The sequence below is a fragment of the Cyprinus carpio genome, chromosome B3 (assembly GCF_018340385.1).
Source record: "Cyprinus carpio isolate SPL01 chromosome B3, ASM1834038v1, whole genome shotgun sequence".
Lineage (NCBI taxonomy): Eukaryota > Metazoa > Chordata > Actinopteri > Cypriniformes > Cyprinidae > Cyprinus > Cyprinus carpio.
Genome location: NC_056599.1, coordinates 40,124,359 through 40,149,974, shown reverse-complemented (window position 1 = coordinate 40,149,974; position 25,616 = coordinate 40,124,359). Strand labels below are relative to the sequence as shown.

At 39.4% G+C, this 25,616-nt stretch overlaps 2 protein-coding genes across 2 annotated transcripts in view; one reads left to right on the top strand and one right to left on the bottom strand.

The window, feature by feature from the left end:
- LOC122136623 (gastrula zinc finger protein XlCGF8.2DB-like) overlaps nucleotides 1-25,616 on the top strand; it is a 210,312-nt gene that overhangs the window by 80,316 nt on the left and 104,380 nt on the right. The window lies entirely within an intron of this gene.
- On the bottom strand, nucleotides 3,072-5,434 carry LOC122136622 (gastrula zinc finger protein XlCGF57.1-like). The gene is made up of 2 exons (XM_042721000.1): nucleotides 4,993-5,434; nucleotides 3,072-4,543 (listed from the first exon to the last, which is right to left on the bottom strand). Exons 1-2 carry the CDS (start codon nucleotides 5,039-5,041, stop codon nucleotides 3,300-3,302), a joined length of 1,293 nt encoding a protein of 430 aa, XP_042576934.1. The 5' UTR covers nucleotides 5,042-5,434; the 3' UTR covers nucleotides 3,072-3,299.

The window sequence follows — 25,616 nt, the reverse complement described above, 5'->3', positions numbered from 1 at the left end:
CGTCCACGGGGCTTTCCCTGTTTCACTGTTGCCTAGGTTACCAACCTCCTCTGTTCCCCTCTCAGGAGACAGAGGCATCCGTTCCCTTAGTTCAGACCTTTATTCAGCGGTGCCGTCACACCTGGAGGGGAGTGAGAACTGCGTTGTGCCAAAACAGAGAGCGCACGCGTAGGTCCCCTAATAAGCGTCGTGTCAAGGCACCCAGATACGTTTGCGGCCAGAAGGTTTGGCTGTCCACCCATAATTTAAATTAGCACCACGCTTTATCTGTCCTTTTTCTATTGTCAAAGTCCTTAGTCCCGTGGCCATTAAACTCAGGCTACCCCTTTATCTGTGGCGCGTTCACCCCATCTTTCACGTTGCGTGTATTAAACCCGTTATTCGTTCCCCCTCCCGTCCTACCCCTTGCCCGGTTCTTGTTGAAGGTTCCCCTGTCTACAGGGTCAGGAGACTGTTGGACGTGCGACCTTGGGGGCGTGGTCATCAGTATCTGGTCGATTGGGAGGGATACGGGCCTGAGGAGAGAAGCTGGATTCCAGCCCGGGATGTCCTGGACTGCTCGCTCATCAAGGAATTTCTTCTCTCACACCAGTCCTCTACCTCGGGAGTGCCAGGAGGGGTACTGTCATTAGTCGGGTTTGAGTTTCTCCCTTTTTTCCTCTCTCTCTCTCCTGTCATTACTGCCACTTTAGCTCAGCTGCTCGCTATTGCAATCAGCGCTCGCACTGATCATCTACACATCTGTTCCTACTCTACTCTAATTCTTGCTGCTATTTCCCTCTGCTTTCTGCCAGATTATTGTATACGCTAATGTGTTACTCAGCGTCTCATTCCAAGCTTTCCTTTTCTTATTTATCGTTAGTTTTGTCTCAGCCTTGTTTGTGCTGTATAGTTCGTGCTCATCTTACCTGTTCTCTGTCCAGTCCTCCTGCTGCCAGAGCTCGCCTGGTTACCTGCCATCTGCGGTGCTGGTTCTGCTGGTGTGGATCTGTGCCACCTGCTCACCGCAAGCCCTCTGACAAGTTCTGGACTTGTTCTCCCCTTTGTGGACCATTTCTGTTCTGCCAGCTGCGTTCACCCTCAAGAGCCGGTGCTCGGCAGTCTGCCTTTGTTCTCTAAGTTTTCCACTGCTCTAATAAACTGTTAGTTTTCCGGCCATTCGCCTCTGGGTCCTCTGTCCCGCCCTGACAGTATTGACCTCTTTTATTCTTGCTGTAGTATTGTTGCTGCAGCCGACACTGCTGCCATGTTGTGGAGGCGCTGTGTTTTTTTTTTTTTTTTTTGTGAAAGCAAATATACTTTGTTTGGCTTTCCATAAGAGAGAACAACTAGAAATCAGTGGTTAAGTTGTATTTACAACACTGTTCCAGAATAGTTCAACCTAAATATTCAGATGTGTGCAGCTCATTTTATGGAGGACTGTTTCTTGATCCTGGGAAGGCTGTGCACAAAGGCTGTTTCTAAGTGGGGCAATTCCAACTTTGCAAGGACAGTCTGGTGCTTCTGACTCACAGTCTGTAAGTACATTTACATATTTAAAGAATATGCCACTGATCATTTAAATGCAAGTTTTGAGCAGTGTAGAGTAGTGCTTGTTTTTTGTTTCTCTGATCACAAATGCAGACATGGTTTTATGTTCATGCAGCGTGATACGCAAAGCAACATGTAAAAAGACAGTATAAGTCATTATAATCAGTAATTATGTGCCCACTGGATGCAACAAATGGCTTGTTTGTAATTGGTTTTGTTGGTTTTGTCTTGTCGCGCTGGGACTATGCATCACAGTATGTTAAGTGGCTTAACATTTCCGTCACAAGCTTGAGGAATTCGGCCAATCACAACGCACTTGATAGCTGGCCAATCAGAGCACACCTCGATTTTCAGAATGATGAGCTTTGTAAAAATCGATGCGTTTCAGAAAGGCGGGGGATAGAGGAGCAACAATAATGTGCATTATGTGGAAAACAATGTGTTTATTGAAACTATTACACCAAATACAATAAATAATGTTCTTTTTAGCAACATCATATGACCCCTTTTAATTCTTGAAGCTCCAGCCTCTTCTCCGGGAGCACCAACTCATTTGCATTTAAAGGGATACACACAAAAACAGTGCATTTTGGCTCATACCCTAAAAGTGGCAATTTTAACAAGCTATAAAAAAAATTATCTGTGGGGTATTTTTTTTTGATAATTCTTATAATAAATATTGTGGATAATAGGATTATTTTTTTTCTTCTTGTAAAAAGGGACATACTAGGTTCCCTTTAAAAGTTTAGTAACATTCTTGCAAAAATTGTGAACCAAATATTAAAATAAATAAAAATTAAAATAAATAGTATAGTTTTTATTGTGTTTTTTTGGTGTTGTGGTTCTGTATGTATGTTTGTATGTTTCCTTTTTTTTCACTGATTATTAATTGAAAACAAAAAATTAAAGAAAATTGAGGTTTAGGCTCCATTTTGCACCATGTTCAGTGTCTAGTATAGTATTTGTTACTTTTTAACTTCTAATTACAAACACTAAAACTGTCGAACTGCTGGTGACCTCATTGTTCTTCAGCATCAGTAATGAAGGATCAAGAATAAGCACAAACCTCTTTGTTCTTCAGTATCTTAATGATTCATTCTGCAGGGTTCTGGATCACTCATGTTCTCACTGTTCTTTATAAACTCTTTCTTCACTTGTAGACTGATGGGAAAATATTCCAGCATTTATTGCTGATCTGCTGTGGGAGGAGCTTCAGTGAAGGTGAATTGTTGGGTGATAGGAGGAGCAGAGATTAAAAATGATAAATCATAATGAAATTAATAGTTGAAATTAAACTCATTCATTATCTCAAACAATCAAGTCATTTGCTTTCTTTTTATAAAGTGGTGTTTGTATTGGTTGACTTTTAAAAAAGAAAGAAGACGAAGGAAAAAGAAAGACAGGTGTCTCTTTAAAAAAGTGCTGGCCATGAATATGCAAATTAGTCTTCAGGTCCTTATTCACACCAGCTCAAACCATCTAATGCTCTCGACTGTCAACTGTGTGTGGTTTGTGACATAGAAACCAGACAGACATGCAGACAGTCTTTATGCAGTTTTATTGAGAAAATGTTCAGCAATGATGTTGACTGATGAATTTGCACTTGGTTTGTCTTACAGCATATTGAAAACACTACACAGAAGCAGCACATTAAATGTGATTTTCACCAATGGAGGGATGTTTTAGCACACTCAAAGCACAAACAGACCAGCTCTGAAAAAACTATTTCCACAAAAAGAGTTTTGAGATGTGATGATGAAATAAACTTTTCACTCCACTGACTCTTCTTCAGAGTTTGAGCACCGGTTCTCTCCGGTGTGAAGTCTCATGTGTGTCTTAAGGTCATTTTTATTTCTGAAACTCTTTCTGCACTGATGACAGGTGAATGATTTCTCTCCGGTGTGAATCCTCACGTGTCTCTTGTGGTTACTCATATTTGTAAAGCTCTTTCCACACTGATCACATGTGTAAGGTTTCTCTCCGGTGTGAATTCTAATGTGTACCTGGAGTGCACCTTTCTCTGTGAAACTCTTTCCACACTCGTGACAGATGAAAGGTTTCTCTCCAGTGTGAATTCTGATATGTGTCTGAAGTGGAGCTACACCTGCGTAACGCTTCTCACACAGGTGACATGCGTAAGGTTTCAGTCCAGCGTGACCTCTGATGTGTGTCTTAAGGACACCTTTACATCTGAAACTCTTTTCACACTCATGGCACTTGAATGGTTTCTCTCCAGTGTGAATTCTCACGTGAATCTTAAGTGCACTTGCACCTGAGAAACTTCTTTCACACTGATGGCATGCAAATGGTTTCTCTTTATCGTGAACAAACATGTGCTTTGTAAGGACCGATTTGTAGACGAAACTATTCCCACACAAATGACATGTGAAAGGCCTCTCTCCAGTGTGAGTTTTCATGTGGTGTTCATAATGTCTTTTTATTCCGTAACTCTTCTCGCACACATGACATTTGAAAGGTTTCTCCTCAGCGTGATTTTTCATGTGCTGTACAAGCCCATGTTTTGTTCTATAAATCTTTTCACACTGATGACATGCAAAAATCTTCTCTCCACTGTGAACTCTTTTTTGTCCATCTCTTGGCAAATTCTCATGAGTGTTCATGTGTCTCTTAAGATCACTGTGACATATAAAACTCCTTCCACACAGACGACATGTGAACGGTTTCTCTCCAGTGTGAATTCTCACGTGTCTGGAACGGTGACCGCTACATGTGAAACTCTTTCCACACTGATCACAAGCGTAAGGTTTCTCTCCGGTGTGAATTCTCATGTGTACCTGAAGGCTACCTTTAAGTGTGAAACTGTTACCACACAGACGACATGTGAATGGTCTCTCTTCTCTGTGACCTCTTTTGTGATCCACAAGGCGCCCATGTTTTTGGAGATTATTTCCACACTGTTGGCCTCCTGTTCTCAGATTTTCTTTTTGTGAAACCTTTTGGTTTGTTTTTATATACCGCTGTTTCCCATCGGCATCATTCACCTCCATCATATCTGAAATGATTGAAGTAATTTGTTAAAAATGTGCCAGTATTACAATTGTACAATAATTAAAAAGCATGTCATGTCATGTTTCGACGTTGTGTAATCGTTCACATGCTAAAAGTTAATTCTGTCATTCTTATGTCAATTCCTGGTCTTATAGCTTTACTATTTTAAAGCATTGAAAATGTGAAGTCAAGGTCATAGTTTTATTCTCAAGGAACACGATCATTCAGTGCACTGGAATTGTTTGCCATGTATTTAAATATAATTCTATTAAATCTATTTTGGATAAAGAAAGTTATTAAACTTTAATGTATTTTAGTGCATTCATCCCTGTGTTTCCTCAATGCTAATTCTCAGATTTTTGATTTAACTACAGCCACTAATGTGTATATATAATGTAAAGCTGTATTGTTCCTCAACTCTCAATAATAAATATTAAAAAAACAGACACTGATCTCTTTGTTCCTCAGTATCTTCATTTTCCTTCCTGCATGGAACTTCCATTCTGTTCTGGATCTCTGATGTTTTCAAGCTTCTTCTCCTCCAACAACTGTATGAAGAACTCAGTTGTTATACCTGGAGTGATTTTCTGCTTGTTTGTCTCTCACATTTATTGTTGGATTGCTGTAGGAGGAGCTTTACTAAAGGTGTGAATCACTGTTGGGTGTGAACCAGTGAACTTTCAGTAAAACATTCATCCTGGAGCCATCTGTTTCAGGATTTTATTGTTCCAGATAAATATTCACCTGCTTATTCCTTTAGTGTAAACTAGAATATGAAGGCTCTGGTGGATAGTGAGAAGTCACAAAACATCTGTTCAGAACCGAAGGAATCTTTAATAGAGGATAGCTTGATGAAACATAAGTAGTTGTGGTTCTAAACAAAAACAGAAATGATCAAAGATACAAATAACAAAGTTCACTGATACAAGCATTGACAGATAAAATATGGTAGTAATTTTAGTCATTACATCTTACATAGCACTATTTAGGAGTTCTCTGATTTAGGTTATTACTGTAAGTACACAAAAATATTCATCAAAACAGAAGCCATGAAATAACTCCATATTACTGACATAACCATAGAGATAATCTCACACAGATGGATTTCTGCCACATGAATTTAAGTCTAGCTGTTATATACTGTGAGAATAAGCATAAAGAACTCCATAAAACAATTGTATCCATATTACACATTATTACACATTAACCAAATTATTATATTCACGAATCATTGTGTGTGCATCATTTAATTAATTTAATGATATTTATCATCATTCCTTTTAGCTAAGGATGCTACATCTGACAATAGAGCAAACCCGATTGAAAATATATAATGACACATTTAAACTATATAAGACTGATAAAACACTGATCTTAAAGCTAATTGTTAAACTAAGATCACTCACTTGTATATAAACATGCACAATCTGATGAACTTTCTTCATGTGTACACAGAAGTGCGTCATCATGAAAACTGAAGCATGAAAAGAGGCACAAAATCACTTTCACAGACTTTTACATTAACTGTTCCCTCCTGGTGGAATGACCTGCTCGACTCTATCAGAGCAGCTGAGTCCTTAGCCATCTTCAAGAATCGGCTAAAACACATCTCTTCCATCTTTATTTGACCCTATAATTCTAGCACTCTCTTTTCTAATTCTATTCTTTAAAAAAAAAAAAAAAACTGTCCCCTTTTAGACTTGCAATCTGTTCATTTACATGAGAGCTTAAGTTATTACCATAATGAATGAGGTGAAAAGAGAACTATCAGCCTGGAATAATGAGGTTTTCTACAGCTCTATTAACACTGATGTGCAAAAACAAATCAAGATCATCAGCAGAAGGCTGAAAGCTCTACTAACAGCTCTATTAACATAAAAAAGGTCCCCAAAACATAAAAAAACCGGTCCCCAAAAAAAAAAAAAAAAAAAAAAAAAAAAAAACGGCTTTAACTGCCCCAAATGCTTCTTTTGTGTTTCCCAGTGGGCTACAGGAGACCAAGATTGAAAAGTCAGATTGAACTGTTGAATGGAATAAAATAATACTTAAAATGAGTTTTAATTAGGCTTTAATGTGTTAGTATCTACATCTTGGTTTGGTTCTTTGTCAACCCATCAAAATTTGTATTATTTTTTTGTTCGATTCATTATATTGAGATAGTAAAACACCAACTGAACTACATAACATGATGTCTTATTTACACAAGAACATTGCTTATATGTTTAGAAATTGGGAGAACTGGGATATTTTTATAATAGAATGAAAACAGAAAAAAAAATGTAGAGAATGTGTTTAATCCCTTAGCTCCTTTATTAGATAACTAAAGACTAAAGCTCTGTTGTTGAATTATTTAAATGAACATAGCTTTTGCAGAGTTGACACAAATTAAGTTATGAAGTGAATAACTGTAGATTTGTATTAAAAACATTTTAATAACAAACTGATCTCTATACGTAATTCTGTAACATTCTTGTATTTCCATCTCCATAGATTGCCGTTTCCTTCACACTTTTGTTCAGTAATTGAAAAAATATATTTCAGAATAAATAACACATTCACAAAGAAATTCTAGAAATAAAAGGTTTATTTTATCAATCAAATGAGACGTAGTAAACAAAAAATGGTTTGAAATTACTGTGAAAGACAAACTTAAAATCTTTGCTGTAAATGATCTTTTCAATTTGCTGGAGTTGCAGTGAAGTGAGAACATGTGTCTTTGACCATCACAGTCATCCATTTGTTTGCAGGCCATCATTTACGTCAAACCATTTAATGCTCCCTCCATCTGCACTCCATCACCCTGTATACAGAGAAAAAAATGCATGAAATACCTTAATTTACATTAATCCCACCTATCACCAAATAACCAGCCTTAATTTAACCACTGTAGATTTACAATAAAACTGTAGCAGGATCTAAAGCAGTGGTCGGCAACAGGTTGCCAGCAATAATATCTGGCCTGCCCAGACAACATTTTAGCAGTAGTGTTTTATTTTGAGATTAATTGAGAGCTTTTAATTTGAAAATACAGTCTTCCAATGCTGGAACAGTTCATCTTCACCATTTCTCCTGTCTTAGGTAACAGAAACATAATGGGAAAATAAATACATAGCCGTCTGCAAAACCCAGGCGCTGCTCCAAAACCACCTTTGCTCACCATCCACTTTGTTAGTGACAGAAATGTGTTCCCTGAAAAACAAGTAGAAATGACACATGTTTTAAAGGCAAACCCCATACAGAATACACACACCTCTCAAAACCATAACTTATTTGTTCTCTTACTTGAATTATCAGTCTCAGGCAGTGGCGGTTCTACACGGAGGCCTAGGGAGGCCCGTGCCTCTGTAGGCATGTCCCTGGCCACCCCCGCGCTGTAAAAAAAAATGTTATATGATTTTACACGCGAGCGCCAAAAGCAGAATTGATGCAACGCAACGTTCTACACGAGTAAATTAGTGCAGCGCACACAAACACTGTTGCCTGCGGTGCTGCTCGGTGAATGAGAGCTCAGCAACTACTGCAGAGAGGAGCTACGATTTCTTCTTTTGCAAGAGTCGAAGGTAAGCAAAACTATTTCATCTCGTATGTGACTTGTTGTTCTTGGACATAACCGTGTTACTTTTCTTCCTCACACTGATAATGATATTAAGTTTGTAAATGTCTGGTCTCGATATGTTTAGAAACTTAATCATATTCAGGGATGCAAACAGTGCGCTTTTCGGCGCCTCCCGCTTTTTTCACGTCAGTTTGGGTGACTTGGGTCTGATTATAATTTCACAAAGTCATCTGAAGCCATTCCATAGCTTTCATTCCAGAAATCTATACATACAAATTCCAGTGGCACACTTGTCTTAATAGATTCAAGAGGTGCTCTAGCCTCAGGTTCCTGAGTCTTCCCGACTACACAGCACTTACAGTGAGAGACATATCTTTTGACGTCTGCATCCATACCGGACCAAAAGAATCTCTGACGCACCAGGTGGAGAGTTCTACTTTGTCCTTGATGACCAGCATCATCATGAGTCCCTCTCAGGGCGGCAGCTCTCAGAGGATGAGGAAGTACAAGCTGGTATCTGAGTTTTCCCACCCTATCCTTGCATCTGCAGTAGAGAACATTGTCCTTGACTTCCAACTTTTCCCAGTGTTTCAGCAGTCTCAATACCAGGGTGGATTCATTATCCCTCTCTCTGCGTGATGGTCTCCTCCTATCAACAAAGGATAACACACGGGCGATGGTGGGGTCAGCTATCTGTTTCCCCCATATCTCCTCCATCGAAAAGACTGGGAGCGTATGCACTCCTCCATGAACCAAACTGCTGGCACAGTGGGTCAATTGAGCACCACGTACAGGTCTGCTGGATTCCCAATCTATACAAGACTCAAAAATAGCTTTCACACCTTCACTTCTTATCTGACTCATGCTCCCAATTTGGACACTCTGAACACTATCCTCAGAATTTTGATGGAGTACATTCACCGACAGTCGAAAAGCTTCTTGAACAGATTCTGAAGTTACATCATGAGCCTTACTCTCCAAGGTTTCACAGACTTCCAGAGTTCTGGCAAAGGGATGTCGACTCAACAGATTAGCAGGAATGTTCTGGGTTCCGGGTATGTATTTCAAGTCAAAGTCAAAGGGAGCGTGTTTGGATACCCACCTTTGTTCACAAGCATCCAACTTAGGCTTAGACATGCCTTTCAACCAGGGAAGTCGTGGCCTAATGGTTAGAGAGTTTGACTCCTAAACCTAAGGGTGTGGGTTCGAGTCTCGGGCCGGCAATACCACGACTGAGGTGCCCTTGAGCAAGGCACTGAACCCCCAACTGCTCCCCGGGCGCCGCAGCATGAATGGCTGCCCACTGCTCCAGGTGTGTGTGTTCACTGCTGTGTAGGTGCACTTTGGATGGGTTAAATGCAGAGCACGAATTCTGAGTATGGGTCACCATACTTGGCTGTATGTCACGTCACTGTCACTTTCGGTATATGTCAAAGGATTGTTATCCATTAGCACTGTGAACGTAGTCCCTTTCAACCAGTGAGCGAGCTTTTCGCAAACTGCCCACTTTAGAGCATAAAACTCTAATCTATGAGCTGGATAATGTGACTGAGCCCTCGACATGGTCTTACTCGCGAAGGCTACTGGTCTTGGCTTTTTCTCCCCATCCGGTATCTGACTCAGAACTGCACCTAGCCCATCCATAGATGCATCAGTAGACAAGAGGAATGGTCTCTTAAAATTTGGATGTGCTAGAGTAACTGTGTCTGTGAGCGACTGTTTGATCTTGTCCACAGGAAGGTCACATTCTGCAGTGCAGTCTTCAGGGCTCAAACGTTTGGGTTTAGGGTAACCCCTCTCTCCCGGGTCCTAACCGCCACACCTCGCACTCGCTCCAAGTGGGCCTCGAACCCTGGTCTCCGGCATGGGAGGCAGACACACTAACAAGGAGGCTAAATGACCGCAGCCACTAGTGTCTGTCGCTAGTGCATCTCTTGAGATCGGGGAGTGAGGTTTACCTGCACAGCACCTACTTGCTGGCCTCCGTTACATTCTAGTAAGTTTAAGCTTTTGTTACCTTCTCAGCCAGTGTTTTAACCAACATTATATATATATAATCTTTCACATACTTCTCAGTGTGCTTTTTTGCTGAATTTAATGCTGGAAATGTGGACCTTATTTTACTTAGATTTTTATTAAAATTGTATGATTTAAATTTTTTCCCTAAAATCTAACTCTTTACTTTTACTCATGATCTGCAATATCTTTTCAGATTCTGAACACATCAAAAAACACCAACCCTATAGAACACTATAGAACTACATTCATTATAGAACAGGAACATCATTTGTTGGTTACTTTTTCTTGCCTATTTTCTTCCTAGCAAAACATGAATGTATGTGCCAAAGTAGAATTCATCAACCTTGCACTCGCACCAAGGTGTTGAGCATCGGGGTGGATGATGAGACCAGATGGAAGAACATTAACGTCAAAGGTCTCAGCATAGCGGTAAAGAACCTCTGGCTCAAATTTCAATCCTCTACACATCTCTCTCTAGAGACCCCAGACAGATGTTTACAAACACTGTTTAATGCAAGATATAAATGCATTTAACCTGCAATTACAAATGCATAATGTTTTGATATTTTAATCCTAAAATGTTGAATACTGATATTTGAAATGATAAAAAAAGAAAGTGCTTTTGCTAAGTTTCTGTCTAGTGTTTTATAATTGAAAAAAAATATGCACTGGTATGTTTAATGACTAAAATAGTTTGTAGAACCCGTCAATACAGTTGGTAAATATTTTTTATATTTGGGGGGTGGGGGGGACTAGACATAGTCTCAGAAAAATATTTCCAGGAATCTCATTTTTCATGATATCTCCTTCAGATTTGAAATAGAAACTCATGAGACATGTGACTTTCAACCCATTACTTTTCTAGATTGCTTCAGGACTGATTTCATGTATTTTTATATCAAATTAAAAAAAATTCAGTGTGGTAAAAAAAATTTTTCAAGGCACTTCAGTGTCTATAACTTTTAATATTTTTAGAGCATAATCAAATCTGGTTGATAAAAAGTAAAGACCAAAGGGTCTTCTTTCCAAAGACACCAAATTTATGTGTAACACACTGAAGTAAGGAACTGTTACAATTTTAAGTTAGGTAGGGCACTTTCAGCTGTGAGTTCCATAACGGGGGTGCTGGCTAACAGGTTAAAGCAAAATAAAGATAAAGCAAAAAAAAAAAAAAAAAAACACTAGAAAACAACTGCGGGAAGCACGGGACTGCGGGAAGGGCATGTAAGGGAAAAGTAGCAGCCGCCAACAGCCCACAGCAGCTAACTGTCCTGAAAGCGTCAAAGGATGAAAAAAAGAACTGAAAGGGTGATCCCCAAGGCAATGACGCACAACACAAATGGGAATCACACACAAACAGTGACTAGAATCCCCTTTAATACGGTCCCACACAGTTCCTAATTGCAGGGCTCGACATTAACGCATGTCCGGGCCAAGTGGATTTTGTGAAGGGGCAAGTGAAAGAGAATTTTACTTGCCTGACCGGACAAGTAACCTGATCCAAAATTTTATAACAAACAATAACTAGGGCAGCACCGAAACTTTGGCTAGAATGATTTTGATTTTATTACTTTCAGTGTAAACGCAGCTCGCAGAGAAATCAACACTATAAGCGCAACAGCACACACAAAGAAACAAACTTGAACAAATATACTGCAGTAGAAAAAATATAAATATTCTATATAATATATGCAACACCACACGACCAGGAGTGATGTTTTCTCGACTTTCAGCTCGATTGCAAATGTGATATTGATTTTATACAACTTTAGTTCAATAAACTAGTAATATTAACTGACTTACATTTTAGACACATTCAGAGCAACACACAACAGTCTTTCACCTACTAACGTAGCCAATGCAGACAGAGTCGTAGTAAGGTTGATCATTTACGGTCACTCTTCCTCATTAACATTTGTGGTGAAAAGGCATTGCCTCTATGATGCTTTTAAGTGGATGCATTGGATTATCAGAGAGAGCACACCATGTCTGTCTCATTGTTTTTCATGCAGAACTGGGAGCACTTACAGGAAGTGACTAAACAGGAAGTGACTTCATCACATGAAACAAAAAATATAATTTTTACAAATGAGGTAGCCAAAGAAAAGGAAATTATGAACTTCACATTTTTACTTGAGAATATTTACCAAAAATATTTAAAGCTGATATTTGAAACTTAAATTTCTTAAAGGGCAACACACTGCCCGCCTGACCTATGTCAGGTCACTATGAACTTGTGAGTGGGCTAAACCTTAGTTTTTAGATCAGTTTTTGGGTAGAAGTAAAACAACTTCTACAATTGGCCTTAGAAATGTTTTTATATTGCCTTGGTCAGTTGTTGTGACCTCAGCCTTTCTTACATGGCCATCCTTTCCAGGAAATTTGGCAGAGATTCTGGCCATAGGCCAACAATTGCGGGCTGTTTGCTTGTCCCTGAGCAGAACTAGATCTCCCACTTGAAGGTTCCTGCGAGGTACTGTCCACTTCTGTCTGTGTTGCAAGCAAGGTAAATATTCGCGGCTCCAGCGGGTCCAGAACTGGTTTGCAAGAACCTGAACTTATCTCCATTGTTCTGTGTACAGGTCCTTGTCTGAGAAGTCTCCAGGAGGAGGCGGAACTCCTGTCTTCTGTGTAAGGAGCACTGACGGTGAAAGTATGAATCGTTGTTCTGGGTCTGCAGACACAGGTAGGAGTGGTCGTGCATTAATGATAGCAGTAACTTCTGCCATTAGTATGCAAAGAACTTCGTGGGTTAAGTGAGTTTTCAGCTGCAGAAACATTGAATCTAAGATTCTTCTGGCAATGCCGATCAGGCGCTCCCACGAGCCTCCCATGTCAGAACTGTGTGGTGAGTTGAATTCCCAGCTGCATCCTTGCTCACTGAAGTACTACTGCACCATTTTGTCCATCCCAAGCTCCTTGCATGCTCCGATGAAATTGGTACCGCAATCGTAACGGAGCTGTTTCGCAGGGCCTCTAAGTGCAAAGAAGGGTCTGAGAGCATTAATGCAACTTGATGCGTCCATCGACTCAATGATCTCAACGTGCACAGCTCTTGAACTCATACAGCAGAACATGATGGCCCACCACTTGCTCTCTGCCTGTCCTCCTCTGGTGCGTCTGCTTGTGACAGACCAGGGTCCAAATACATCGAGACCCATCTTAAAGGGAGGGCAGATTTTAAGATGTTCAGATGGCAGGTCTGCCATGTGTTTTTCTTCAAGCTTTCCACGTAACTTGCGACAGGTTATGCATTTATGGAGTACTGAATTGATAAGCGACTGAATTGAAGGTGTTTTGGGGAGAATTATTGGATTCTTTTCTGCAGTTGCAACCTCAGAGTACTTCAGTCGTCCACCAACACAAATGAAATTGTTCTCCACGATTGGACTGAGTTTCTGTAAGCGGCTACTTTTGAATATAGCTTGGTTAGCTTGGAGGGCTGACAGTTCTTTTGCAAATGCAGCCTTTTGTGTTGCTTTAAGGATAACATTCCTTGCTTGGTCCATTTTCATCTGGAGTACAAGGTAAGTCACATTTATCCCAAACTTTGCATTTGCCGTTTGGTTTGTGTGCTTGAAGGATTTTGCCATGTGAACTAGGAATGCTACTCCTCTTACCAGGGAGGTGTACGGAGCCCCACACATGGCATGCAGGAAAAAATAGTAGGCTAAATCGTGCGCACAATTTACTAATTCGCTCCCTCAATGTACTAAAACGTTTACTCGATTACTATTGCGTTCCCTCGATTTACTATTTTGTTCACTCAATTTATAAATTGTGCGCACGATTTACTAATTCATTCCCTCGATTTGTCGTGCGCACGTGCGCACGATTTAGCAAATCGAGGGGAACGCAATAGTGATTTAGCAAATCGAGGGAACGCAATAGTAATCGTGTGCATGTTTTAGTACATCGATGGAACGAATTAGTAAATCGTGTGCACAATTTATTTCTTTTTTCTTGCATGTCATGTGCGGGACTCCGTAGAGGTGAAGGTGGAGAACCTTTGGAATCGGTTAGAGGTAAGCTCAGGTTCTTCCAGGTTAGTAGCACATGTTTGTACTTGTGGTCGAATTTCTGAGTCGTTTTCAGGTTCAATTAGTTCAAACGTCTCAGTTGTTTGAGTTTTTTCTGCAGGTGGCTGACGCAGTAAGAAGGAACTGGTAAACCAAGAAGTCTGCACTAGGCAGGATGCAGGTAAGGATCGCGATGCATGATCTGCAGGGTTTTCTTCTGTACGTACAGGCATTTCTGTGTGTGATGTTTCAGTTAGTGAGGTAGTTGTATATGTACGTGGAACATGAAGCTGCTGTAGGTCTTTGAGAGAATCTCTCCAGGCTTCCCATTTGCTTAGTTTGCCCTCCGGAAGGAATGTGTCACTGTTCAGAGGTAAGTTCCCTGAGAAGGGCTCTTCCCTGGATCGTGACCGGTGCCAGTAGACCCAGAGGATCGAAAACACTGTTGACAGTGGAAAGGACTCCACGGCAGGTAAATGGCCTGGTGTTCTGAAATATTCGGTGTCTGAGATTTTCGGTGACGCTGGGCAGAGCATACATGAATATTCATGAGTTTCCTGTTTCGCATTAAATTGCCACTGAAAATATTGACTCTTTGGATCACACACGATCGGCGGATTACACACAAACTGTTTTCAGAATAAGCATTATGGTTGTGATGAGATTCCGCAGGTATTTAGGCTACTATTCATTTGGGCACAATAGTTAGTAAATGTGTGTTGTGTGTTATGTTTATTTCAATTATTACAGCTATTCATTTGTTGATGTGCCTGAGGATACACTCCTAACATATGATCCAACAAACATTTTTGTTTATGTACCTAATTTATTTTGACAATCTTGTGTCAAAATGTATGGTTACCTTTGGTGTTGGTGGCATAATAAAGTTTCAGCTGTGATCGTTCTGTGGTGTTTCTTATTGTTTGCTCAGTTGGTAGCGTAGCCTACATAACATCAACACAACTTTAGTAATAAATTAATGTTACCGTTTTTTGTAATATATTTAAATTGTAAACATTCTTAACGCAGTGTTCCAAATGGTTAGAAACATGGTGAGATGGTAAAAGATAAAGGTCGTTATGTTGCTATTTTGCATTTATGAATACAATAAAGACAGCAGGTAATGTTGGGTGTAAGTTTTAATCGTAAAATGGTATGGAGAAGACATAACATAACTGGCAAAAGGCATGAACAGCACACAGTGTTGTGATTATTCATGGGCTATTTATGTACATAACAGGCGAGCAAGTTAATAACTTTTTTTTTTATCATTTTGTTGACCTACATTAAACTCTCAACCTTCATTCAAAATGAAGTAACAGTGATCATAAGATAAATTGTATTTTTATCATTCAGATTGAAAAACAAAATCTATCTATCTAATACCATGGTTACCATATTTATAGATAATAAAATAACAAAGTCCAATCAGTGTAAATGGTTAAATGGCTAGATGACAGAGACCAGTGGTGCACAATTACATGTAATCACCAATTCAATATAAGACTCATTTATTAGATTTTGCACTATGTTGAAGATGGATGAGGCTAAAATTAAAGCACTGACAGACTTTAAAAGACTTGGAAAGATACCTCAGGGTCTTTCCAGACAAGAAAAAAATAATTTTTCTTAGAAGGGCTAAAAGCTTTGTTTTTGAAAGTAAGTAATGTAAAATGTATACCTGTATTTAGTGGTTTCACTGGTTGTTTTAATATTTTATTACTTTTATAATAAAAAAGAGGGTACTTTGGCAAAAGTGGTCAGCACAAAATAAAGAGCCCAAGAAATTTTTGAAGTGCTCCACAACAGCCCAATAGGTGCTCACTGTGGCATTCAAAAAACCCTGGATGCCATAATTTAAGCGCTTTATTGGCCTGGTATGTCTGTGGACATAAAAAATTGGTGAGTTTAATATGTGAATCCTTTTTCATTTCTATTAGTCCATCAAAACTGATTTTGATAATTCATTTTAGGTCAAACACTGTGCCGCTTGTCAGAAAAAGCAATGTTCTCTGAAGAACCCAACGGAATATACCCCTATCGTGGTATGAAAAACACAAGGAATATTTTATAACCGCAATCTTATATTAAACATTAATGTTTATTAGGTGGCTCAGCCTTGGGATATTGTGGGGATGGATTTAGTTGGAAAGCTCACACCAACAAAAGAAGGCTACCAGTACATCTCTGTCATGGTAGATTACTTTACAAAGTGGTGTGAGGCTTTTCCACTGAAAACCAACAGCACAGAGGAGGTAACGGCCTGCATAATAAAATTGTTCTATGAATTTGGTGCCCCTAAAAGGCTCCTAACAGATCAAGGCACTGAATTTGGAAATAAGGTTAGTGCTTTGCTTTTTATTTGTCTTTTATTCCATTCATTGTTCTTCATAAGGAAATACCTTATTCTCACTAATTTGTAAATGAGATTTGTGTTAATCTGTACACAGATCAATCTGGGTGTGTGCCAAACTCTGGGCATTAAGAGAAGTCTATGTGCGCCACACCATCCACAAACAAATGGACTGGTTGAGAGACTCAATGGCACAATTCAGAGGCAACACACACTCCATATTTTTAAAATGAGACCTTTGTTATATGGCAATATCGCTCTTATTTTATTTTTTTTCGCTATACATTCTGAGCAAGTTGGTAGGGAACAGGCCAAGCTCGTGGGCTGATTATTTGGAAGCCACAATGTTTGGTCTGCGAACCAAAAAAGCAGATAACAAACAAATTTTTCCCCATACTTTCTGCTATTTGGTTAGGTCTTGATGGACACTAGGTAAATTTTCTATAGCAGTATTTTTTTTCCAATGTGTAAGCACAATGTTCCTCTTTACTGTAGATCAATGAAAGTGTGGAGGAAATGATTGCAGAGGAGTGCATTTCTGAATGTATAAAACAGCAGGACAGGTTGTACCAAACTGTTCAGGAGAATATGGCACAGGTGCAAAACAAAATAAGAAAGCGGAAACTTGATCAAGGAGAGGCTGTTGTCATGCAGGTTGGGGACAGAGTCCTGAGGCAAAACAAAAGAAGTCAACAGAGAAAGGGGGGGCAAATTGGATCCTGATTTTTTAGGCCCACACACTGTCACTAAAGTTGATGGTAAAAGCGTAGACATTGTGGATGACCATGGCAAACTATTTCCAAGAGTAAACACTGATCACCTGTTACACTTTTTTAGAAGATCATCCACCAAAAGCTCCCAAGGTCACTTCAACCATCACAACCACCACCTTCCCTACCACAACTTTTTCAGTTCCTCATACCACCCAGGATGAGGACTACTTTGCCTTGTATAGCTTTGATTGTATGTATCCACCTTTTAAAACCTACAGTATGTAAAGAGAACACCACTCAATTATCACTAGTGTTGTGTGTGGGTGTGTGTGTGTGTGTGTGTTTCTTTCTTTTTTTCTTACTATTTTTAGTATTACAAGACATCTGGGCAGGAAAAGTAGGAGGAAGACTGTGGAGCAAAATAGGTCCATATAAAATATTTCCCTGGGATCTTGAGCGCCTCCAACCTGGAGAGAAGCTTGAGAGTAAGGTAAGCTAGTTTTCACACAATTCCTAATAATTCTTTATTTATTTGGACTTCATCATAATGCTTTTTTTTAAACAAGTGTGGAACTGACAAATGATTGAACCACTTTCTTGTTCAGGTTATCAATGTCTACCTCACTTGCATAGCAAGCAGATATGCAGGAAAGGCATTTGTCATTGATTCATTTCAAATGACACATCTGTGAAATGGCATGGCTGATGAAATGAAGAAGGTAAACAAGCTTGTTTATTTTGATATGATTATCATTAATGTTCATGTTTGATCTGTAATTGTCTGTGTACCCATAGATGAATCTGCAGGTTTATGATTTGCTGGTGGGCTCTGTAAATGAGGGTGACCACTGGACACTGCTGGTTTGTTTCACTCTATGATGTCTGTTGTTCTATTACACTATAAGCAAATGGATTTTGTGTTCCTTTAAGACTGAAAGATAAATTCAATGTCTTGCCAGGCAATATATCCAAAGGAAGGAAATATCATTTATATGAACTCCTGTGGTGAAGGCAGCAGGAAAGTTGCTCACTGCCTTAAGGCTGTGAGGTGAGAAATTAAGAACCCTCATCAGGTAATGGTTTTTAAGTTTTATACAAATTTTTCTTTCTTCAATAAAAGGGGTTTCATGGACAAAAAGGGTTTCAAGGGTGCCACATGGAAGTGTGTCAAATTACCTCACAGCCTACAACCAGATGCCACATCATGTGGGGTGTTTGTGTGTAAGGTAAGTAGCTGTAACAATTGTTTTTATAATTGATTGATTGATTTGCCTTTATTGTCTCCTGACGGAGAAATTTATCTTGGGCATTTGGGATAACAGATGCACACAATATACATATAACACAACATACATCCCCTTACACATGTTTACCACCAACCCCCCCTTATTTATTCTTATTCAATATTTAATAGAAAGTGGTACAAATGAAATTTAAACCTATTCAGTCTACAGTTTGGTAACCTGTACCTTCTACCTGAGGGCATCATCTCATACTCATTGTGGACAGATCGTTAGTAAAACTTTGTTTTCCTCACCGCCTCCTCAAAAAACTCATTAAGAGTGGTCGGTGGCCCTCGTCCACTTATTTTTCCCGCCCTTTTTTTATCAATGTTTGGAGCTGTGATTTTAGTTTAACTGACAGGTTACCAAACCAAGCTACCATACCATATCGGACTCAATAGCTGCCTTATAAAATAATAACATAATATCCTTGGTTTCCTCAAGAAATATAGACCTGACATACTTGAGGAAACATACTCCACTTGATTTGACCACTGTAACTGTTTGTTGAATTCCTAAATATTTATATGTTGTTACTTGTTCAATCGGTACTCCTTCAGTTATAATAAAGCTTTGATCGCCTTATAGACCTAGGGTCAAAAATCATTTCTTTGGTTTTATTAACATTAAGGAGCAAGTTATGCTTATTGCACCACTTAACCATCTCCTCTATCTTCCACATGTAAATACCAATGTCTGATTTGTTGTAGAGTAAAATAAACCGTATCATCTGAAAATTTAATAATTATATCCTACCGAGAGTTCTGCATTCATTTGAATATAAAAAGTAGGGGCGAACTTACACAGCCCAGGGCACCTGTACTTACACTAATCATATCAGAAAGAGTGGAGTTAACTCTCACCTGCTGCTTCCTTTCTGTCAAGAAAGAACCATACCATTTAACAATAAAGGGCTTCACTTCCATCTGCTGTAGTCTACTTAACATTTTGCATTATACTTGATCAAAACCCATTTTCTAGTTTGCAGAAGCACTTCTTCTCGGGGGAGACTTGACCTTCTCATGCACAGACGCAAACATTGCACAGATGCGTGAAGACCTGGGTCTATGCCTTCTGTATTGATTTTTTTTTTTTTTTTTATTTTGGGAATGGTTTATTTATTATGGATGGATAATGTAATGTAATGTTGATTTGATTACACTTCCACACTGGATAACCTGTGCCTGCTCTTGTGGAGAAGAATATCCCCACACACCAGACCAGATAGACACTTGGGTATGTTAGATTATTTATTTATTTACACCCATATATATTGTAACCGGAATGAGTATGTTGTGCTGTTAAGTGGGCAGATGACGTAATGGGTAGGCTGTGTTTAAAGTCTCGCGGGTGTCAAGTAAACAGCGTTTGCTTGTTCTACGCTTGGTGAGCGAGTTTGTGTTTCTTCCTCTGCTGGCGCGTTGAAAGAACAGTTTGACCCACTGTGCCCGACAATTCAGAGTGAGTAAACAAGTTTTAACAGTAGTCAATCTTAAAGGAGATGTATGTTAGTAAAAAGCGATTACTATAGTAAATGTGTTTCAGAGATTTCTCCTGTACCAATGACTGATGTGAGAACATAGTGCGCGTGCCATTTTGTGTTTGGTTACGGCCACTGGACGTAAGTAACTATCAAGTTAGTTTATTTAAAATTGTTAAAATATTAAAATGCGTATTTTTAGGAGCATTATTGGCTGGTCGAGTCACGACTGCATTGCAATGCTTCTGCTTTTTTACTGAGACTTAGACATTTTAATTATCCATTAAGTGAGCCTTAGCGTATAAGCAATGTAAGCAGTTTTTTATATGATTGTTAAATGTAGAATGTTGTGTGTGTAATAAAATTAAATGGTTTCGATTACAGGTCAAAACCTTTCTTGGCAAGTGGCCATAGTTTTTTTTCCCCACCGAATTTGGAATTTGGTTGCTTTATTTTTTTTTTTTATTCGTTATGTTTTGATTTGTGGCATTCATTTTTGTGAGATCTGCCTGTCTTATTTAAGTGGTATGTCACTGTATTGGGAGGTCTTGTTTGGTTGTGTGTTTTACATATTATGGTTTGATTGGGTTTGATTTTCTTTGGGTTTGATTTGTTCCTCCCATGTGGTGTATTTCCCATTTTATGATTCTAGGTTGATTGGTGCTACTTTGAGTGTCATTCTTATTATGTTTTTCTTTTTGATCTAAATTATGATTTGTTTGTTTAATTAATCTGAATTTTAGATTAATGATTTATTTTCCTAATTGTATTATTTTAGTTTGATTTTGATTTGTTTCTATTTCTTTTGAGCATTGTTTCTATTTCTTTTGAAAATTAATTTGGTTAAGTTTACTTTAAATTCATTTAGAGTGGTGTTGAATTGTTGTAGTTTGTTTATTTTCTTTTGTGTTATGAAAAGTGTTACCAAGTCATTTCAGCCATAAAAGAAGAACGGTATTTCTCATTTTATAAAATAAATCAACCCTTTTTTACACTCTGGCTTCTAGCTCATTTATTTGAACTGCCTGTGCGAGACAAGAAAAAAAGATCGAAGGGTCATTGTTAGGGCCCCCATCCCAGAACTTGTGGGTGGCGTAGTCAATTTGGTCGATTTGTTCTTATATATATATATATATATATATATAAATGTGTGTGTGTGTGTCTGTGTATAAAATTTGTTCTTACTGGCTGTATGTTTAAAGTGTGTGTGTGCACTACAATTTCATTCATTCAAATCTGATTTTGTTTAGATTGCATGTGACTCTTGCAATGGCTGGTACCACTGGGACTGCATAAGCAGGCCAAGTTTGGAGGCACATTTTATTTGTCCAGGATGTCAAGGCCCTATTTAAAGTGTTTACCCCCCCACCAATATGTCTTGTCCACATACACTTATGTCAAATAAAAACTTAACACCAATTTGAAGTCTTTAATGTATTTAACATTATACTTAATTTCTTTACAGTAGTAACTGTGCAAATTATTGTGACCCTGGAGCACAAAAGCAGTCTTAAATCACTGGGGTATATTTTTAGAAAGAGCCACAAAAAAAAAAAAAATGTATGGGTCAAAACTATTTTTTCATTTATGCCAAATCATTAGGAAATTAAGTAATGATCATGTTCCATAAGATATTTAGTAAATTTCCTACCATAAATGTATCAAAACTTAATTTTTGATTAGCAATATACATTGCTAAGAACTTAATTTTAAATTTTAAAGGTATTTTTTATTTATTTATTGATTTTTTTTTTGTACCCTCAGATTCCAGACATTCAAATAGTTGTATCTCGGCCAAATATTGTCCTATTTTAATAAAAGCTCATTTATTCAGCTTTCAGATGATGTATAAATCTCAAATTCGAAAAATTGACACTTAAGATTTTGTAGTTCAGGGTCACATATGTGGTATGTTTCTTAGCTAATTATGTGAAACAGCTGAACAAGAAAAAATACATATTGTATTAGATCTTAATGCCACTTCAGATATTTGTATACAAGTTATCAAACAAAAGTTTAAAAGACCCTGGAAAGAGTTTAAAACGCTTGTATGCATCTACTTAATGGCTGTTGGCTCATTTACCAGGAGTGTATCCTAATGATGGGAAGGCAAATCAATGGCTGTAATTATGAAATCAAACATAACGTATTACAAACTACAAACTATTGTGCTTGGATGAACAAAACTAAAAAAAAATAAAAAAAATAAAACGCTGTCACTGAACCACACGTACGTAAAACTTCTGTGCGGTGATGATGCTAGAGTGCACTGATATTTTCAGAGTCGCTTTAACGTGAAACAGGAAACTCATGAATATTCATGTATGCTCCGCCCATCGTCACAGAAAATCTCAGACACCGAATATTTCAGAACACCTGGTAATGGTCGATGCGGAGTAAGTAAATGTGTCTGTTGTTATCTCCCATAGCAGACCTAAACTCTGTTGGGTGGGTGAGGTTTCACCACTCAGATCTAGGTCCTTGATTATAGGAGCACAATCTTCAGGAGGGAAAGCTTCCATAACTGTCTGAGAGTTTGAAGCAAACTTGTGTAAATGGATGTTTGAATGAGCTAGTGAAGCCTGTGTTCGTTGGAGCAAATCTATTGCCTCAGCTTCTGATGGTACAGATACAAAACCATCATCATCATAGAAATGTCTTTCCACAAACTTGACGGTATCAGCACCATGCTCCTGTGCACCTTCTCTGATGGCTCTTCGCAGCCCATAAATGGCCACAGCAGGAGATGGCCGATTGCCGAAGACATGGACCTTCATCCAATACTCAATAATTTCCTTGTTGACATCATTGTCCTTGTGCCATAGAAAATTGAGGAAGTTAAGATGATCTTCATGCACCAAGAAACAATGGAACATCTGCTGAATGTCCGCTAGGATTGCAACCTTCTCTTTCCGAAAACGTAGCAGGACACCGACAAAGGAGTTATTAAGGTCGGGGCCTGTGAGGAGCACATCATTGAGAGAAACACCAGAGTAATAAGCACTGGAATCAAAGACCACCCTGATCTGATTGGGTTTTTGGGGATGGTAGACCCCAAATGTAGGAAGATACCAACATTCATCCCCTTCTCTCAGTGGTGGTGCTACCTCGGCATGTCCATTGGTAAAGATCTTTTCCATAAATGCCACATGCTGTTGCTGCATCTCAGGTTTTCTCTTCAGGGTTCGGTGCATGCATGTGAAACGATGAACAACTTGCTCTTTATTGTTTGGCAAGGACTGGCGTGGTTCTCTGAACGGTAGAGGAGCTACCCAGCTTTTAGCATCGTTTCTGTAGACGTTAGTGTCCATTATTTTTAGGAAAGCTGTGTCTTCCATGGATGGAGCAGGCATATTATCATGTTCAGTTCTACTGAACACTGTCTGTCCAATCGACTTTTCAGTTGCTTTGGTAGACGTGCTACCACTTTGCTGCATCTCCTTGACCTGTATAAAGCTCGTACAGGGTTGAAAAATTGAATGGCGGCCTGTTTCCAGCACATTGGTATTGAATGTGTTGACTGTTGGCCTATGTACATTACCCCTCACCTCTCCTATTACTACCCAGCCCAGGTCTAGTCATTGGGCAAAGGGGGCATTGTTTGGTCCATTGACCTGCTGCCTAACTTTGTGTGCCCTGATAACATCTCTTCCGAGTAGCAAAAGTATTTCTGCTTCAAATTCTAGTTCTGGAATGTATTTGGCAATGTGACGGAGATGAGGCTAGTGAAGGACTGCACTTGGCATTGGAATCTCAGATCGATTGTTCATGATGTCATGACACTCAATGAGTGGTGGAAGAGAAATGAGAACTGTTCCGTCCAGGGACTCGATCAGGAATCCTTATGCTTTCTAGCCAGATGTTTCTATGGTACCAGAGCAAGTTCTGAGATGATATGAATATTGTTCACTCTCCACATTGAACAGCTCAAAGAATTCTGGTCTGGCTAATGAACGATTGCTCTGGTCGTCCAGAATTACGTAGGCTTTGATGGCCAAGTCCTTGGAACGCTTTGGGTACAGTACGAGGCAGATTTTTGAGCATGAGCGGCCCCACTGACCTTGACCACAAACTTCTGTACAGCTTGTATTGACAACAGCCATATTAGGCTGATTTTCTCCCTCCCCGCCACCCTCCTGTGACAGTGAAGGAGCCTTGACTACTTGTGATGATGAGCCAGGGTGCATGGCCGCATCATGATTGGTGCTACCGCATTCAGGGCATTTCACAAAAGACTTGCATTCCTTGGTGAGGTGAGAAACAGAAGAACAGCATTTGAAACATATTCCTTTCTCCTTGAGGAAGGCCTTTCTGTCGTCAAAGAGTTTGTTTCTGAATGTTCTGAATTTTTTGGTGTGGTTTATTGTGTAGTGGCATTTTGTTAGGGTCATCACTGGTTGCACACACATCTGTTTTGTGAACTGTGATGGGTTTGTTGGTTTGGAAACTCTTTACAATGGATCTGTCTGGTTTCACAGTTGTTATAAAACTGCTTTGCATAAAACTAGGGTCATTTCGCTTCTTTGCTTCACAGCACACAAAGTAATACTCAAAGGGAGGAAAGCAACCATGATTTTCTTCCTTGTACCATGACCCAGAAGTCACCCACTTGTCCTGAAGCCCATATGGAAGCTTATCTACAATTGGTGCGATTCCACGTGAAGTGTCAAGGTATGACAGACCTGTTAGATAACCATCTTTTTTAGCACCTTGGATTTCCATAAGCAAATCCCTGAGTTCACGTAATTTGATGTGGTCTCTAGCTGAAATCCTAGGAAAACTATCCAATCGCTGAAACAGTGACCTTTCACTTGTAGCATAGCACTCACGTAGTCTTTCCCATGCTTTGGGTAAAGCAAGATTGGGATTACTGACATGCACTGAGCGGATCCGCTTCACCGTTTCGCCAGATTCCTTTCCCAGCCATTTAGTCATGAGGTCCAATTCCTGGGTTGCTGTGAGGTGAACTTCACGAGCTGCACTGGTGAATGAGGAATACCATGACCAATAATTTTCAGGCTTATCATCAAATTGGTACAGTCCTGAACTAACGAGGTCTCGTCGAGCTAAATACTGTGCCAAAGGCTCTGCCTGAGGTGGTGTGCTAGCTGGAGAAATGTATTGAGCAAAGTAAGGTTTAGCAGGTGCATTCATGATGGGGGTGGTCCTCCCAACTTCGGATTTAATCACACCTGAAGACAGATCAGATAGGTTTGTTGCAGGTAAGTGCATCTCATCTTTCTCAGATTTTGGCTCATTTTTGATAGACTGTGCTTGTGAAGCGACGGGTAAGGCTGATAGAAGTGGAGGGGGGGGGGCATGATCCTGTTGGTTAATATGAGAATTGACAAATTCACTGGTACTTTCAATTTTAACTTTCTCTGATTCAGATCCTTCTCTTTCAACTGCAGCATGCAGTGCTAATTAAGCATGTTCCAACACTTGTGCCCCCACAGTGGCTGCATCAGCTTCTCATTGTAGCGTTACCACTTCCAACTCAGTGTCTATTCTTACTGTTTCCAGCTGATTTTGAGCTTCTCTTGTTTCCATTTTCAGTTTAGCCTCTTGGCTGGCATATGAGCTCACTTTGGCGGCTTCAGCTCTGACCTGGGCACGGGCTGCACTCGCCGATGACGCAGATGACTTGCCAGTTC